The 17,636-nt window shown below is 42.8% G+C and overlaps 1 protein-coding gene across 1 annotated transcript in view; it reads right to left on the bottom strand.

Annotated features, from left to right (window-relative positions):
• Positions 1–17,636, bottom strand: part of TRPC5 (transient receptor potential cation channel subfamily C member 5) — a 160,174-nt gene that overhangs the window by 37,014 nt on the left and 105,524 nt on the right. The window contains exons 3-5 of the mRNA XM_065915436.1: positions 16,789–17,125; positions 15,081–15,220; positions 9,154–9,476 (exon numbers count right to left, since the gene is read on the bottom strand). Coding sequence (XP_065771508.1) covers positions 9,154–9,476; positions 15,081–15,220; positions 16,789–17,125 — 800 coding nt within the window. The remainder of the gene's footprint in view (positions 1–9,153; positions 9,477–15,080; positions 15,221–16,788; positions 17,126–17,636) is intronic.

Genomic DNA, 17,636 nt, shown 5'->3' with positions numbered 1-17,636 from the left:
GTGGCCCTTTTTCATCTGTTAAATGGCTCTTTTCTAATCATAGTGGATAGCTCCCACTATCCTTTCAGCATCATATTACTTGAGAGCTAGCCAAGAAGGAAGAAATCTTTTTTTGTTTGATGAAAGTAAGTGCCAGATGGTGAAACATTTGAAAATCAACAGTAAGATGAGAGTCTGGACTTCAGGGGCCAGAGAACAAGAACTAGAATATGGCAAGTCAGACCTATTACATGATCTGAATTTTCAGGAGACTCTACAAGTCAGGGCCAGGCAATACAATGTGTCACATAGCCAGACAGAGTGTCAGAAATGGAAGAGACATGGGGTGCAGGAATCTGGTTCTGCTATGAAGGCCTATCTAGGACCTAGCAGTGTCCATTAGAAGTCAGGGCAGGCAGGAGGCCAGCAATGGCATAAGAAGCTAGCCCAGCAGCTGGATAACAAAAGCCAGGGAATATAGGGCTTAGAAAAACAGGAACAGCTGCAGCAAATAGGAATGACACTGAAGAACCAGAATCTCTGGAAGTTGAGTATCCTTGAATATAGAAAGCATTCACAAAGCGTTTGTTGATTGCATGACTGACAACAAGGCCACAAACCAGGGCAAATATGTCATCAATATGCTGGCAAAGTCTTAATTCATTGGTTGCTTCTCCAGAATGGATGATGTTACTCTCCTCCACCCCCAGCCCCATAACAATTAAAATTGTAATGGTTAATGCTTAAGTGGAAAGTTTACTACTAGTCATTCCAATGACTGATACAAAGATTCCTAAAAGTGAAAGTTCAGGCATTTAAAATCTGTCCTAAACTGTGGTGATATCCTAGTTAGGGAGACCCTAGAGGTGTGATTGTTTAACAGATAAGGAAAGGGGACAAGATTGTTCCTCAGGTTTTGGTGGTTGTTAGTGAAAATGCCCTTGACATGGGGCACAAAATGTCATGATACAATCTGGTCATTAGGAGAATATGTCTTATTGAAAGGCATGCCCAGGTAAAATGGGTGATTGACATTTGGGGTAGAAAAGAACATTCTGGTGAGAGATCAATAGGAAGCTCCATGGCTTTTAGACTCAATTGAATTCATGACCTAGGGGACCATTACATGGTGGTCAGGTTCATAACACAATCATCACAGGGATGGAAAGACTTGTTGGCCAAACCCCAGAATCCTAAATGCCAAAGGAATGCTAATTTGATATTAAAGGTAATGATTTCAGAGAAAAAAACTGAGTTCATTTTCATTTAGCAGAGAGTCAACAAGTATACAGAACTTGCTGACTCAACAAGGGGCACAAAGTGAAGATACAGAGATTCAGGAAGACTTGATATTAACTGCTTGCAAGACAAATCCCTACCAGCTAGTTAAGAGGGGATTTGTGCATATTGGGAGCCATCCACAAATATTAATAGATCATGAAGCAAAGAGAGACTTGGTAGAATAAAGATAAGAACTATGGTCCTCATGACACTTGCTGAAAGTCTCATCTTTGAGATGAGTTCATCTTTCCAAAGGTAGAAGGAGTGTAAATATTGACCCCTCTGCATTTCACTCTGATCAGTGAAGAAGTGGAGGATGTATTGGAAAAGATAAGCTCCTTGGGAAAAAGCAGTGCCAAGTTGTGCTGATAACCCACAGGGAACAAAGGCATAGTCATTGCTTGGTCATCCCTACCATTTTGAAGTTCACTGGACTTGGCAATTTCTTATTTCAACCTGCCTTTGACAAGTTTCTGACTCTGGTTGGAATGCTCCTACCATACTCCCAAACTGTAGCCTCCACTTCCATCCTGTCTTCTTCTCTACCCAACTCTTGTTTGACCTGCCAGCCTCGCTAAAGCCCCAGCTGCCAGCCTCGCTAAAGCCCCAGCTCCTCTAAAGGCCTCCCCTGATTCCTTTCCTACAAGGTGGGGTCAGATGCTCCTCTTTTGTTCTCCCATAGCAGCCTAGCCTTACTACATAGAGGCACATATCACACTGTAGAGATAGGAGAGAGGAGTGGCTAAGAGCAAACTTTAAACTTCTGTATGTATTAATTGGGCTTCCCTGGTGACTCAGTGGTAAAGAACCCACCTTTCCATACAGAAGATGGGGGCTTCAATCCCTAGGTTGGGAAGATTCCCTGAAGAAGGAAATGGCAACCCCCTCCAATATTCTTGCCTGGAAACTCCCACGGACAGAGGAGCCTGATGGGCTGCAGGCCATGGGGGTTGCAAAAGAGTTGGACACAACTTAGCCACTAAACAAACATATTAACTATAAAATTTGGCAAAGTCACATGACTTCTTTAAATTTCAAGTTTCCTCATCTCTAAAATGGCCATTGGTAGGATAAGTACTAACTGCTAACTTTTATTGTGCTCTGTGTGCCAGGCACTGTGCTAAAGGCTTCTCATGCAGTGTAATACTTGATTCTCAAAATAACTCTATGAAGTAGCTACTATTCTTTTTTTTCAGATAAGAAATTGAGGCACAAAGTGGTCACACAGGCAGAAAGTGGCAGAGGTAGTATTTGTACCTAGCTTTTTTGACTCTGGAGTCAAAACATTTAACCATCTTATTCTATCATGTCAGGTTCTGCATGTAACGCATTTGGCAAAGTGCTTGGCATAGCAAAAGCATTAAAAATGCAGCTATCCTAATTGTTTATTTGTGTTCTCTGTTAGACTATGTGCTTCTGGATGACAAGGATGCCATTTAATCAATATCCTTATTGCCTGGCAGGTAGGAGTTGCTGAATAAATGTTAGGTAAATCTATAAAAGATTATAGAAGCACATAAGTAAGGAAAGTATGAATGAGTGGCACACCATCTTGTGATAACAGTAGAAAGGTTATGAATTGAATTTAGGAGAAAAAGTTGAAGATACTCAATAAGGACCTTTAAAACCTGGTTGGAACAACAACAACAACAACAACAACAACAAAAACCTTTGGTGGGGACTGAGTTTGTATCCAAATAAATAAGATGGGAATATATGGGCTGAATTTGGGTAAAGAAATCACCACTGATTAAGTAGGAATAGCTACAAATGAATGATGATGATCTACAAGGAGGTCCTAAGTGACCTATTAGGTCATGGTTCTGGCCTCTTTAGCTTTACATGTATCCATGATTATTGCAACTTTATACAACTAATTTTACACAACTTTACAAACTCAGTCTTACACCCACACCCTTGGATAAAAGCACAACCTGGAACTTGTATGCCTGGATTAAATTTCTGATTCCACCACTATGACCTGTGTGACTGGGCACTCTGATTAACTTCCTTGAACTCTAATTTCTTGATCTGTAAAATGGATAATAATAGTAGTGCCTACCTCATAGCACTATGAAGATTGTGAGGATTAAATGAATCAATTCATATCAAGCTCATTTTGTAATAGTGCCTAGACCCAGCACTCAGTAAATATGCTATTTTTAAGACTATTATCAACCTTCCACCTAAATACAACCTTGTTGTTTCATGTTTCTCTCTTGTCTTCATAGATTATCATTCATTTTCACATCTAGTTACAACTATGTTAGTTGCAATCATAGTGGACATAATTTTTATATCTTTAAAAACCACACTTTTCATAAATGTAATTTTAAGAGCCACCCAATATTCTACCCAGTGAACACCAAGCCTGAATGACAGTTTTATCAATGCTTTGGATGAGAATAGGTGGCAAGCTTCTTAGATCTTCAGAAGACACAAGATTGGGAAGAATAGCTAATTGGATGACAGAAACAAGATTCAGAAAGATTTCAATGGCTTGGAGCAAGGGGCTAGAACTAACAAGATGAAGTTTAATAAGGATCAACGTAGAGGTTTGTTCTCTGGCCAAGTGTCCACGTACAGGATGAGAAGGGAGGAGAAAGGCAAAGGGTTGTCACTGACAGCAAGTTCAAAGTGGATCAGCAGAGTGACAGAACTGGCCAAATACTTCAGCCATGTGAGGGAGGGCAGAAGGAAAAGTGAATCTTCTAGAATTAAAGATAGGGTTGCTACTAGAATTCATTCTTTCACTCAGTTGTTCAATGGGCATGTTGAACTCCTTTATGTCTTAGGCCCCTCTGTGGTAGGAGCAAGGCCTGTAAAATGGGAGTCTCAGTCTGGTGGGTTAGAGAGGCAACAAACAACTAAAATATAGTATTTATTACATTATTATTATTACTATTACCTTTATTATTATAAGTTAGCTTTTAAAATGGAGATGTCCTTAGAATGCCATGGGAAACACAGAAGGAGCCTGTAACTGTGAGTGGGGTTGAAATGGGTAAGAACAGCCTTAAAAGAGCAGGTCAGACTTTGACAGACACTTGAAGGGGTAGGGAGAGCTGTTCAGGCTGGCCAGGCAGGGATGGACATTCCAGGCAAAGAGGATGGTGTGCGAAGTACAAAGGACTGTAGGACCAAGATGTTCTCCTGAAGTTGGGAAGAGCAAGATGTTGACTATGGAGGAGAGGAATGAAAGGCTGGAAAGGTGGGATCCAGATTCCAGGGCCCTGTGCACTATAGGAAAGAGGTGAATTTTACAGTGGAGAGGATACTGATACCAGGCGGGTAAGAGACCAGAGGGTGACGAGATAAGACTGGCACTTAGAGACTTCTGTGTAGCAGGTGGGAAATTGTTGAGGGGACACAAGACTGGAGGCAGGGAGACCAATTAAGTGTGTAGCAGTTTGGGGGAGAGATGATGTAGGCCTGAAAGAAGACAGTAGTGAGTGTGTGTGTGTGTGTGTATGTGTGTCTACACAGAGAATGGATTGAAGAGATATTTAGGAAGTAGACAAAGCTGAGTGTGAGACAGGATGTGTTGCTTGAGAGAGACAGGAAGAGTCTAAGATGACTCCTAGGAGTCTATCTAGTATCCCTTAATGAGATGAGGAGTTAAAAGGGAGATGGCTTTGGTGTGGGGCCATAGAACTAAGGAATTTATCTGTGAATGTTGTGTTTGAGAGGCCCGTGGAACAGTGTGGAACAGCCAGGTGTGTTCAGGAGGCATCCAGAGTTGAGGGCCAGGACCTCACAAGGACAAGAGGACCACCAAGTCAGCTTCTTGCCACGTCCACCCTGTTTCTCTCCTAAGTCCCATGCCCTCAGAGGGTACCTTCCCAATTGCTCTCAACAGTGGATGAAGGCCAGGTACCCCCAGTATTGAATACTGAACTCAAACCACCAACTGTACTGTCAAGCAGTTGTCACCAAGGACAACCAGGTCCCCCTAAATTGTGAACCCAGGAAAGTTCTTTTCTTTTTTAAGCTGAAGAATAACAATAATATCTCTAGAGAATCAGAAGGAAAAGGGTGACAACAAGCAGATGCCATAGTTTACATCAGGTCTGTTCACAGGCTCTTTTCCCCTTCTCTAAAAATGGAGTCTTTCTGACAGTATAAGTAGCATGTATTTTAGCAGGTATTATAAATGCCTGAGTTGAGGCATTTAAAGGAAAATAGAAGTCAGAGCTCTGTGCAGGGGAAAAAAACCAACACCTAGAAGGGAAGTTGAGGTAACATTATTGCTGCTTTGGTCCCAGCATGACAATGCTTCTTCATACCTGACACCCCAAGATATAATTTTGTGTACGACAGGTGTCCATTCTTGTCAATCATTCCTGCTGGGCAAGTGATGGGAGCAAAATGTCAGTTGGCAACAGGGGTGTTAATAATCACTGCTGACTTATAAGGAGGCATTTCATAAACTTCCTCAGCAGAGTTCCCATGAGAGGGTAATTGGCAGGGACCTAACCTCCTGGAATGCACCTTGCATTCACATGTGCATCTCTGTCGAAAGCTTTGATGGGAAAAGATACCATCTCCTGGTGCTCAAGCCACTATAAAATGATTCTTTGTATTGAAAACAGGGTGATGTGAGTTATATCTCTAGAGTAATGCAGGAAAGGAAGTAGTTCCTAGTCAAGAGGCTCTAGAGAGGTGAACAGTTGCCTTTGTCCACTCTTGGTTGGCTTCACCAAAATGGCACTGTCATCCCATTTTGGCTTCTTTTTCCCTTTCACATAAGTCTGGTTTCCCCATCCAAGATTTTGCCCTGAGTTCTGGGAAGAGAAGCAGGGAGTGTGGCCTAGTGGAGGGGGTGGGTGCTGGAAAATGGGTGATAGGACAAGCCAAAATTTTCCAAACTTTGTTCACTGGAACAGCATGTTGGTAAATAGATTTGGGAAAACCTCTCCCTTTGCTGTAGATTCACAATGGAGTCTCTGAGAAGCCCTGAAGTGGCTTAAGCCCTTCTTAAACTTGTCCTAGGGACTTCCCTGGTGGCTCAGAAGGTAAAGAATCTGCCTGCAATGTGGGAGACCTGGGTTTGATCTCTGGGTTGGGAAGATGCCCTGGAGAAGGGAATGGCAACCCACTCGTGTTCTTGTCTGGGGAATTCCATGGACAGAGGAGCCTGGCGGGCTACAGTCCATGGGATCACAAAGAATCAACACAACTGAGTAACCAACACTTTCACTTTTCACTTAATTTTTCCTAGCATTTCCAAACCTCACGCAATCAGAAATCTTGATTTCATGTCTATTCATATCCCCATGAACGTGAATGGTTATTTGTCATCCATTTTAGGAAATGTTGCTAGAGATCAATGATAAGGGTTGGCTACATAGCATTGTTTTTTCCCTTTCTCTATTGGTACAACTTGGGGCCAAGCAGAAACCTTTTTCCCCCCTTGGCCTTTGTTATTTAGCACATTTCTAGAATGTCTGAGTCCATTGATCTGCCCTAGTTTATAGAGTTAAGGGGGAAAATTATATCTTAACTTAATAACTAGGAATCCCTCCTGACCTTGGCGTCATGACTATGATTACCAGATGACTGGCACTCTCCAGAACAGGGGCTAGAGATAGACAAGGTGTAGGACCGTGAGTCTGGCGTAAGCTCAGAACTGCTCCTAGAACCTAACACGTTTCCTGATATGTGCTTATTTTCCTTCTCTTGTCTGCTTCCCCTAACAGTGATGTTTCAGAAAATAAAAGCCGTTCTGAAGGCTTAAAGGTCCTAGAGAAGTAGGTGTTGAGTTTATAAAGAAAAGGCACAGGGGTTCCATACTGGAGGCAGTGGACTCGTGGACAGAGAGTCATTATCTGTCCTCTATGTCCCGAGTGGGAATAGGAGATATTTCCAATCACTGCTTGGTGCCTTGGTACATCTGAAACCTTAAAGTAACCCCAGAAGTTGAACTGACTCTCATCTTACTCTTTGCCTGTCTCCTCTCCATCTAGGAATCAAAAATTCACCATCCACCCGCCCTTTTAGTTATTAATATTTTCTCTTCCCAAACCCCATGTTCCCATGAGCCAGGGCTGTTTGAGCAAATCCCATTTCTCTGACACCACCTAAGGGGTTCTTAACTGAATTCCCATCTGTGGGAATGAGGAGATATTTTCCCCTCATACTACCAATTCTTCGACACCAGTTGGATGCCCTACAAGCCAGCTCAGTCAGTTATGACACTCCTGAGGAATAACATCAGATTCCACAGATTAAGAGCCCAGTCCCACAAGACTGCTCCCCTTTCCGGTTTTCCCAGATGTCCCCCATTCTTCTGACCAGCTGGCTTTAGGTGGAGCTCCCCACAATCCTCTCCTTGGATTTGATTAATTTGCTAGAGTGCCTGACAAAACTCAGAGAAACATTGAAATGACTAGATTACTGGTCTATTATAAAAAGATACAACTCAGGAACAGACAGATAGAATATGCATAGGGCAAGGTATGGGGGGCAGGCTTCCCTGCATTCTCTGATCACCCAGTCTCCCCAAATCTCCACATGCTCACCAACCTGAAGGCTCTCCAAACCCTGTCCTTTTGGGTTTTTATGGAGAGTTCATTACACAGTCGTGCAAAGTCACTTCAGTTGTGTCTGACTCTTTGCGACCCCATGGATTATAGCCCACCAGGCTCGTCTGTCCATGGGATTCTTCAGGCAAGAATATTGTTGCCATGCCCTCCTCCAGGGGATCTTTACAACCCAGGGATTGAGCACACATCTCTTACATCTCCTGCATTGACAGGTAGTTTCTTTACCACTAATGCCACCTGGGAAGCCCCCATTACACAGTCACCGTTGATTATATCATTAGCCATTGGTGTGTGCATGCATGCTAAGTCACTTCAGTCATGTCTGAATCTTTGTGACCCTATGGACTGTAACCTGCCAGAATTCTGTGCCCTCCAGGCAAGAATACAGAAGTGGGTTGCCATGCTCTCCTCTAGGGGATCTTCCCAACCCAGGGATTGAACCCGCAACTCCTGTACTTAGCCAAAGGTGATTGAAATCAATTTCCAGTCCTTCTCCCCTCCCTGAAAGGAAGGTTTGAGGGGTGAGATTTGAAGTTCCAACCCTCTAATCACATGGTGATAACTAGCTCCCATCCTAGGTGAGGTCCAAAAGTCACTTTGTTAACACAACCAGAGACACCTTTGTGGTTCTCATCACTTAGGAAATACCAAGGGTTTTAGAAGTTCTGTGCCAGAAATGGGGACAAAGAACAAATACATATTTATTATTATAAATCACAGTATCACAAGATGCATTCAGGTAATTTTGCATCCTTCCTTTTTCTTTGTTCTTGATCCAGAACAGTTACATTAGCTTTGGTGATTACTTGTTGAGAGGTATAGCCTTGCTTTTTCATTTCCTTGGTTAGCAGTGCTTTTTTGAGTGAGGGATTATTTACTCCCTTCCCGTAAATTCCTTGGGGCTTCCCTGGTGACTGAGATACCAAAGAATCTGCCTGCAGTGCAGGAGACCCAGCCAGATCTCCTGGAGAGGACATGGCAGCCCACTCCTGTATTCTTGCCTAAGAATTCCATGGACAGAGGAGCCTGGCAGGCTACAGTTCATGGGGTCGCAAAGAGTCAGACCTGACTAAGTGACTAACACTTTCATTTTCATGAATTCCTTTAAAAATATTAGATGTGACCAAAATAATTCAGAAGTAACTCTTTAGATGAGTTCCTGGGAGCCGGTGTGTGTTTGTCTCTTTCCTCCCTCACCTAACTCTACTTCCTCTCCTAGTCTCCTAGAGTGATCAATAAGTGAGCTCTGTGTGCACTGTCAAGGGGCAATGGCAAAGATACGGATTGGAAATAGGGCAAAGAAAGAGAAAGCAGACAAAAGGCAGAAGAGGAGAGGGGGGAGTCTTACGTGGAGAAGGCATTGTTCTGTTTCTCACATCGGATCCCCTTGCAGTTGTTGGGCTCATCGATTGCTCTGGTCTCATAATAAAAGTAAAGCTGGTTCAATCCATTGGCAAAAGCCAGCAGTACTAGGCAGTAGATAAAGAGGAATTTGAGGATATCGAGCAACATGCGCCCCAAAGAGATCTGCAGAGGCCCTAAGTGGGAGTTGGCTGTGAACAGGGATATGAGACGCAACGAACTTAAAATGTTGGATATCGCAAAGAGAGCTTCTGCAATCAGAGTCGGGTGCCACATTTCCCATTCTTCCCTTGGACGGGAACCATTATACTGAAAGAAACAACAAGTGCACAATATGAGAGGTACAGTGAGCATTTAGAAAACTTTCCCCTCTTTCCTCCCTTCTGCACCCAAATAAAAACATCAAAGTAAGCATCAAGCATTAATTTATACAACAGGCCCCCGTGATTGGCAGTACTGGTCTTTTTTTGTCCCACCCAATCAATACATGATGCTAATAACGCTCTTCCTTCCACTCCTATCCAAATATATACTCAATGCATAGATGTAGAAACATGAATTTCAGAGCAATCATCTGGAGTAACAACCTGTGGTTTATTAAAAGACATTTTCAAAATGTGAGTTGACCAGATTGATGGGGAGTGGCCCTAGAACAGAGCCACAGGTGTGCCTGAGGTTGTGGGGCCAAAGTACTCTGCTTCCTAATGAGATTGCAAACCAGCTTTGCTGCCCAAGCCCCGTTTTGTTTTTTTTTTTTTTTTTGGCCCCTTTTATTTTTAATGTTTTTTTATTTTTTATTTATTTATTTATTTTTTAAATTTTTCAGTGGGTTTTGTCATACATTGATATGAATCAGCCATAGAGTTACACGTATTCCCCATCCCGATCCCCCCTCCCACCTCCCTCTCCACCCGATTCCTCTGGGTCTTCCCAGCCCAACAGGCCCGAGCACTTGACTCATGCATCCCACCTGGGCTGGTGGTCTGTTTCACCATAGATAATATACATGCTGTTCTTTCGAAACATCCCACCCTCACCTTCTCCCACAGAGTTCAAGTCTGTTCTGTACTTCTGTGTCTCTTTTTCTGTTTTGCATATAGGGTTATCATTACCATCTTTCTAAATTCCATATATATGTGTTAGTATACTGTAATGTTTTTATCTTTCTGGCTTACTTCACTCTGTATAATGGCCAAGCCCCGTTTTGTGCTGAGCAACACACAACAACTTGCAGTTACTGAAGGACATGGGGTAGGTTCAGCCTCCTCAGTGTGCAGTGTTCACCTTGAATTCCCTGCTGGCTTCAGTTTGGGGCTGATTGAGCATCCTTAGAGGGTCATTACTCAGAGTTTTCTGCCAATAGTCTTTTCTTCTATGCGATTACAAATGGCATGTCAGCCTCCAAGGCAATGAATTTAGTGCTGCTCACCAAGTGGTGTATGGATGTATTTTACTGTTGCTTTGATAGTCTTACAAGTTGGAATATTCCTTTAGCACAAATGATGGACCAAGGGGTTGAACAAGGAGGAGGAGCCAGGATTTCTAGAGTTGGCTGCCCATGTTCCAGTCTTCCCTGAGCTTTCAGCTCCTAGAACAGTGGAAGTCACCTTGTGGATAGATGGCTTCATTGTGAGACCTGAGCTCCAATTTAGCCTTTGTCACTTAAAACTGCCCCTCTTTCTCTCATTTCACCAGAAAATGAGGATAATATCTACTCCTACCCACTGCACATGTCTGATTATGTACCCATATGTGAAAGTCTGTGTACTCCATAAGGAGAGATGTTATGAAAATACAAGAAATTGCTTTTTACCTTCCCCAAGACAGAAGTAGATTTTGCCTGGAATACAATCTGAAGCATATTGCCTTGAACGCTCATCTAAATATCACAATTTCTCAGGACTAAATGTAAACAACTTTCCTGAGAAAATGTTGCATTGGGGGCCAAATTATATTGTTAGCATTTCTAAAATGTGCCTCACTTCCAACAACTGAGGAAACTGGTGTTGTTAAAATCATTTGTGTGTATCCAATATTCCTCACTGTCAGAGGAGTTTGGAGAAAACTTGCCACATGTGTGCTTCTATTTCAAACAGACTTGAGATGGCCAATTGGTTTTATACACTTTTGGCCAAATCTTGTATCTCTCCATTTTTGTTTCCAAAGGAAACATTTGCTGCATAGTTGTGAGAGGTGGACATTGTTATGCCTGTTTTACAAGTGGAGGGACTGAAATCCAGAGAGGCAGAGGGAGCTGCTTAAGGTCACACAGCAAGTTGGTAGCGGAGCCAGGACTAAAAACTCAGGCCTCTAAACACTCAGTATAGCACTATGTCTGTGAAATGTTACTTCTATAATAGTTGTTATCACAGTGAATTTATTAGATAGGCCTTTACGGATTTGGAGGTCTAGTGAATGATGCAGATTCTTTGTTGATAACAAAACAGACCTCCATTTTAAAACTAGGGATTATCAACTGGAACATGCATAGCTCAGCATTTAGGGTTTTCTCACTCCACAGTCACACCCATAACCACAGGGAAGTCTACTGTCCATGAGTTTGCATTGCAGAACAGTCACAAGTGTGAAAGATGATTCTCATGGCAAATCTATGCTTTGTGTATGTACTTTTAGAGAAAAATACTAAGAATGTGATTGTAGAGAGTAAACTTGGACCCCATTTAGCATAGAGGTCAGCAAACTTTTTGTGCCAAGGGCCAGATAGTACATATTTTTAGCTTTGTGGGCTACATGGTTACTGTGGCAACTACTCAACTTTTTTCTTCTAGAACTATATATTTTTTTATTTTGCTATACCAGTTCTTAGTTATAGCACATGAAATCTAGTTCCCGGCTCAGGGATCAAACCACAGCCCCCTGTGTTGGGAGCATAGAATTTTAGCCACTGGACTGGTGGCTCAGAGGGTAAAGAATCCACCTGCAATGCAGGAGACCCAGGTTTGATCCCTGGGTTGGGAAGATCCCCTGGAGAAGGAAATGGCAACCCACTCCGGGATTCTTGCCTGGGCAATCCCATGGACGGAGGAACCTGGTGGGCTACAGTTCATGGAGTCACAAAAGTGTCAGACACAACTGAGCGACTAAGCACCAGGGAAGTCCCTTCTAGAACTATAATAACAGACAATATATAAACAAACAGTGGCCCCAGCTTGGCCAGCAACCCACAGTTTGCTGAGGTCTGACTGAGCACAAGTGGTTTTCAAATCAAATTGTGTTCCTTCAAGCCTGAGGGTTCAATAGAAGCATCTGGTGGTCATTGTAGAAACCAGAAAGGAGGCTAGGAAGAGTCATTTCTCAATCCAAACTCATTCTTTTGAGCTCCTTAGTGCATTGAAATTCTGCATAAGTTTTAACTTTAAGATGTGGTTCCATGGGAAAAAATTAAAAGGTTGAAACCCATTTATCTAGTTCCATCTTATTTTTCAGAGGCGGTATCTGAAGCTCCTACAGGTAGAAGGATGGCCTGTGGTAATCCAGCTTGTAAATATCAGAGCAGGGATTACCTTTAGGTTTCCTGACTCTTGAGTGAGTGATATTGGGAGACAAATGGTTTTCCTTATATTCTCAGAGATAGAATGCTGCTTGAAAATTGGCCTCTATGCCTTTCAAAAGGGTGTGAACTCAAAAGCAGAATATGAAAAGGGTTGGCCAAATGTGGGAACCCGGTAGTAATAAAGATGGGGAGGTGTGTCTTCATCCAAGCATTGGTTGGAGAAAGGGTCACAACTCAATGGGTATCAAAGTTCAGTTTAGTCTGTACATATGGAGTAAGGGAATGCTGGGATAAATCTAGGTGGTGCTATTCTAGAAGACACAAAGACAATTACTCTCCATTTTTAGTGTTATCTTGGGGGCACTGAGGGCTATGTTTGTTCCTTTTGAGTACTTTGGTATGTGCCTTTTGCTTCTTGGTGTTGTAGGCCATGTGAGGTAGAGTGTATATACACATATAGTTGACTAGTTTTTCACTCTAATAAAGGATCTTCTCAAGGCCAGTCTGTCATGGTGTGTCGTACTGCCTCAGTGCAATGCAATGATGGTCTGAAATTTTTAAAAGGGCCTGGGACCAGCCTTGTGTCTTTACTTCATAGAAGTTGGCTCAGCCTACTTGGTGGAGTTCATTTCAGAATGATGCGCCTGCCTGCACGAGTGAACCCAGCTGCCCACTGACAATTTCTCATTGTAAATCCAGTCTGCATATGGCATCTCTTATTTATAAATTCTTTGTTGTGAAGGGCTCTGACTTCTTGGCAAATGTCTTTATTTGAGTTAAGTATTTGTCAATTGAGGGGCATTTACTCAGCTTAGTGAGCTGATTTATCCTTACACTCCATGGTGAGGAAGAATCTAGTCCTTGGAAGGCTTGCCAGTGAAGGTGGACAGGGTATGTGATTAACTAACGTTGGGCATCTGTTGACACAATTTCACATCCCCAAGGGTTAATCCTTTTGATCATTTATTCTACACTTCCCTGTTTAAGCAGAACTCACCAGTTTCTAGATTGATAATGTATTGTCCCTCCAGTGTATAAATACCACTTCCAAAGGAAGAATTTTTTTTTTTTTTTTTTTGCAAACAGTGTTACTTAGTCAGCTGAGTGCCAGAATGACATGGATTTCATCCAGGCACATTAACCAGAGATTCAAACATTTTCCTTACCCGCTTTTTCTTGTAAGGAAGTTGTAAGTATGTGTTGAACGATCACCACAAGTATAAGCATACTCTTCAGCTCCTTTCAAAAATGTTTCAGGACTGCATTCAATATTCATGCTCCATGTAACTAACTTCCAAGGTCTTAAAATTTATGCAATATGCATATTAGAGATGTAAAAATAAACTAAGTTGTTGGCGATTTGGGGGACAGCCATATTCCCATTCTAAAACTCCTTCATGTGGGATTTCATGCCAAAAAGCATGACTGACTAGACAGTCTTGGAGATGGAGTTGTCAGCTTTTCCTCAGGCTGAAGAAGTTCACTTCAGGGTAGAGACAGTGCAGCCATTCCAGTACCTAATGAGCACCAAACCTGAACTCAGAGCCTATGACCATCCAACGTGAGGTGCTGGACATGAAGCTATTTCACAGGATAATGCAGGCTGTACATTATGCAGGAAAAAACATCAAGGTGGGGTGTGTGTGTGTGTATGTGTTATCTGGATTGGTAGAGACATAGAGTGGGTGATACTCAAAAAGCTGGATTCATAGCAGCTTGAATGATCATCCTGGTGATGGAAGTGATACAGCAGGCAAAGACTATTAAAGATCTATGTCTCACACAGTGAAGTTTCTAGGGTTCTGCTACCTATCCTATGAAGAACACTTGAGGGAAGTGTGAATATTTGGTTTTGAGAAGAGACAGATCAGCAGGCTAGGGAGAGATAACTTCATATCTGAAGCACTTTTTGGAGAAGGAACATCTTTGTTCTGTTTGACCCCATGGTGAGGAAGGATTACTAATGGATGTGTCACAGGAAGAATAATATTAGAAAAATAAAAGTAGCACTTTTTAATGAAGTGACAAGAGTTAAGAGAGGCTTTTGGAAATTCAGTAAATGTCTTGTCTCTGCCTCATGCAAACATCAGTGGGCTATCCTCTTGGCGAGGATACTGAGAGAGGATGTAAACACTGACTGAGTGGGTGGGCAGCTGCAGACCTTTTACTGTCAGAGTTGAAGAAGCTAAGAATTCATTTGCAAATTGCTCCATTCTCCACTGTCTGGTTAGGTGGACAATGCTTACAAGCCATTGAAAGAATGTCTATTTTATGGTACCTTTCCACATGGATTGAATTGAACGGTTGTTAGCACTTGCCCCCTAAACTCTTTGTGCTCCCGTAGCTAAAGCTTACTGTAAACAAAATGATTAAGAAAAATAGCAAATATTCCAAGTTACCTTGACATAGGCTACAATCTTCAAGGAAATAGTTGCCAGGTAGAGTGAGTTCATTGCAAAATCCATCAGGTTCCACCAGTCATGGATATATTCAGTAAATCCACCATCCCACATTTCCTTTATCTCCCCCCAAATGAAACCTGAAGAATGGAGGCAAAAGGTTTATTGCTTCACAGCATCAAACTAGTCATCATAGTAGGATCCACCAAATGAAGAAAGAGGAAATCAATGAATGAATTGGGAGTCAGTGGAGTCCCTAGGGATGGTAGTAACTTTCTTCTTTCTTTGCTATCTCACCACTCTGTCTTGAACTTACCAAACTGGATAGACTTTACCTAAAGATGCCTGTATGTTATGGTTTTCTGAATGCTACTCACTTTTATATTGTTACTATAGTTACTGGAATGCTGCTGCAATTTAGGGTGTCTGATTCTACGCTCTTCCCATTTTAGAGTGGGAGTAATTTAATCAATGAATTAATTAAATATCAATATTATCCCATATAGTCCTTAGTTCCCACTACATATGTCTGAGAGGGAAAACTTCTCAATGACTTTTGAGGTGTGCAAGCAGGGTCCAAAGCACTGGATGTTGAGGCTGAAGCTAGGCAATGGGGACCAGAATAATTTAGAATCCTCCTTTCTCTTCTCTCCTCTCATTGTGTGTGGGTTTCATGGAATTCTGCCTGACGACATATTAATAGATGTTTCTTTAGCCTTGGTATGTGGAAAGCAGTAAAAGGAGTGGCTGTGGTCTAAGGTAGTACATCTCAGACTTTAAAACAGCGGTCCCCAAACTTGTTGGCAACAGGGACCAGTTTTGTGGAAGATACTTTTTCCACAGACCAGGATGGTGGTGGGGTGGGGTAAGAGATGGTTTTGGGATGATTCAAGTACATTACATTTATTGTGTACTTGATTTCTATTATTTATTACATCAGTTCCATCTCAGATCATCAGGCATTAGATCCTATAGGTTGGGGACCCCTGCTTTAAAATACATGCAAATTACATGGGGATTATGTAGATTCTGATTTCACAGACCCAGAGTGAGACTCCCAATTCTGTATGTCTAACAAGTTGATGCTGACATTGCTGGTTTGGGGACCTCAGTTTAAGTATCAAGGACCTGAAGGGTGGCAATACACTGGAGGGTCCAATGCAATGTAATTATGCCTGGAGACTTCTGGCTAAGGCTGCTTTTTTACCATGAACTGTGTGAATTTCCTAGGTTTCCCTCCTGGTTGTGAAATCAGTATCCAAATAGGATGTGGACCCTGGATAAGTACAGGGATCATTTAGCATAGTCATAGGAAAGCAGCAGATTTGGGTGGCATCCCGTCAGCCCTAGTGATGGGAAAGAAGGCATTGAATAGAGTGTTCAGCACTTGCCTTGCCCAGCCATCCTGCCCTGACTAACACTTGGCTTTCCCTCTAAACCCACTGATAAACAACTTCCTTGTCATTGACGAAGTTAGGTTAGTTGAAACAAGCCCTGGATACACTGCCAATCTCATGGCAAACCCTGTGACAGCAAGCAACCCAGACCCAGGGGGAAAGGAACCACGTTTCTGAGATTCCCAACAACTACCCCACTGCACAGAGGGAAGGTGCCTTAGCTCAGGGCCAGTCCAACTGCCAATTCCAGTAGTTTCTTTAGACCAGACCAGCACGCAGTCTGGCCATAGCTTCTGGTCCCTGTGACTCACCGAGAACCCAAGGCAGTATCATCCACTCCACGACAGTCGGGGGAGGTCCCTGTACGTGGAGGTCTGTCCTGACGATGTGCTGAGAAGCCAGGAGAAGCATGAAGAGGAAGGTCAGATATGACGCTGTGTGGCAGATAAACTTGATGAAGGGTTTCTTGATGAACAGCCCAAGGTTGCTCCTGGGTGAGATGAGATAAGCAATAGACAGCATGGGAAACAGGAACCCAATGGTCATGCACGTCAGAAGCTTGACGACCCAGTGTTTCCGCCGCCATCCAGGGAAGCCGTCGTACCACAGAGTGGCAAGCAACTGTTGGCAATTGGGCTGGGCCACAAACTGGGAAAAGAAGAGAACAAGTCAGGCATCTGGGATGGCTGGGAGGAGGTCTACCTTCATAATCGCTCTCCTAGTTTACAGCCAGCTCATGGCCCACTCCCAGTGGAGGCCTGATTTCCAGGGACCCACAGGTGGGTCTAACCTCAGAGCCAACTCTACACATCAAGCTAGGAAACTTAGGGTTGATGATTTGTTTCCTACGTTAAACAAAATCGCTCTGGTCTGTACTTTGGCGTATGTGCCCCCCACTCCCCACTTTCATCGTATTAGAGAGATGTTGCCTCAAACTTGGCTCAGTATCAGAATCATCCAGTGAACATGAAAAAATTCCTGATTCCCAAGTCACACACTAGACTGACTAAATGAGCCTCCTCTGGGGAGTACAACCTGGGCAACTGTTCTACAAAGCTCTCCTGGGAATGTACCTGGCTGTTAGCAGAGAATCATGGGGATGTTTCATTTCAAGTGGATTCACTTTTACTTATTCCCCCAGCTTGCATGAGATCATCAA

The sequence above is a fragment of the Muntiacus reevesi genome, chromosome X (genome assembly GCF_963930625.1).
Source record: "Muntiacus reevesi chromosome X, mMunRee1.1, whole genome shotgun sequence".
NCBI lineage: Eukaryota > Metazoa > Chordata > Mammalia > Artiodactyla > Cervidae > Muntiacus > Muntiacus reevesi.
The sequence above is the reverse complement of the archived record's forward strand: the minus strand, read 5'-3'. Positions and strand labels throughout refer to the sequence as shown.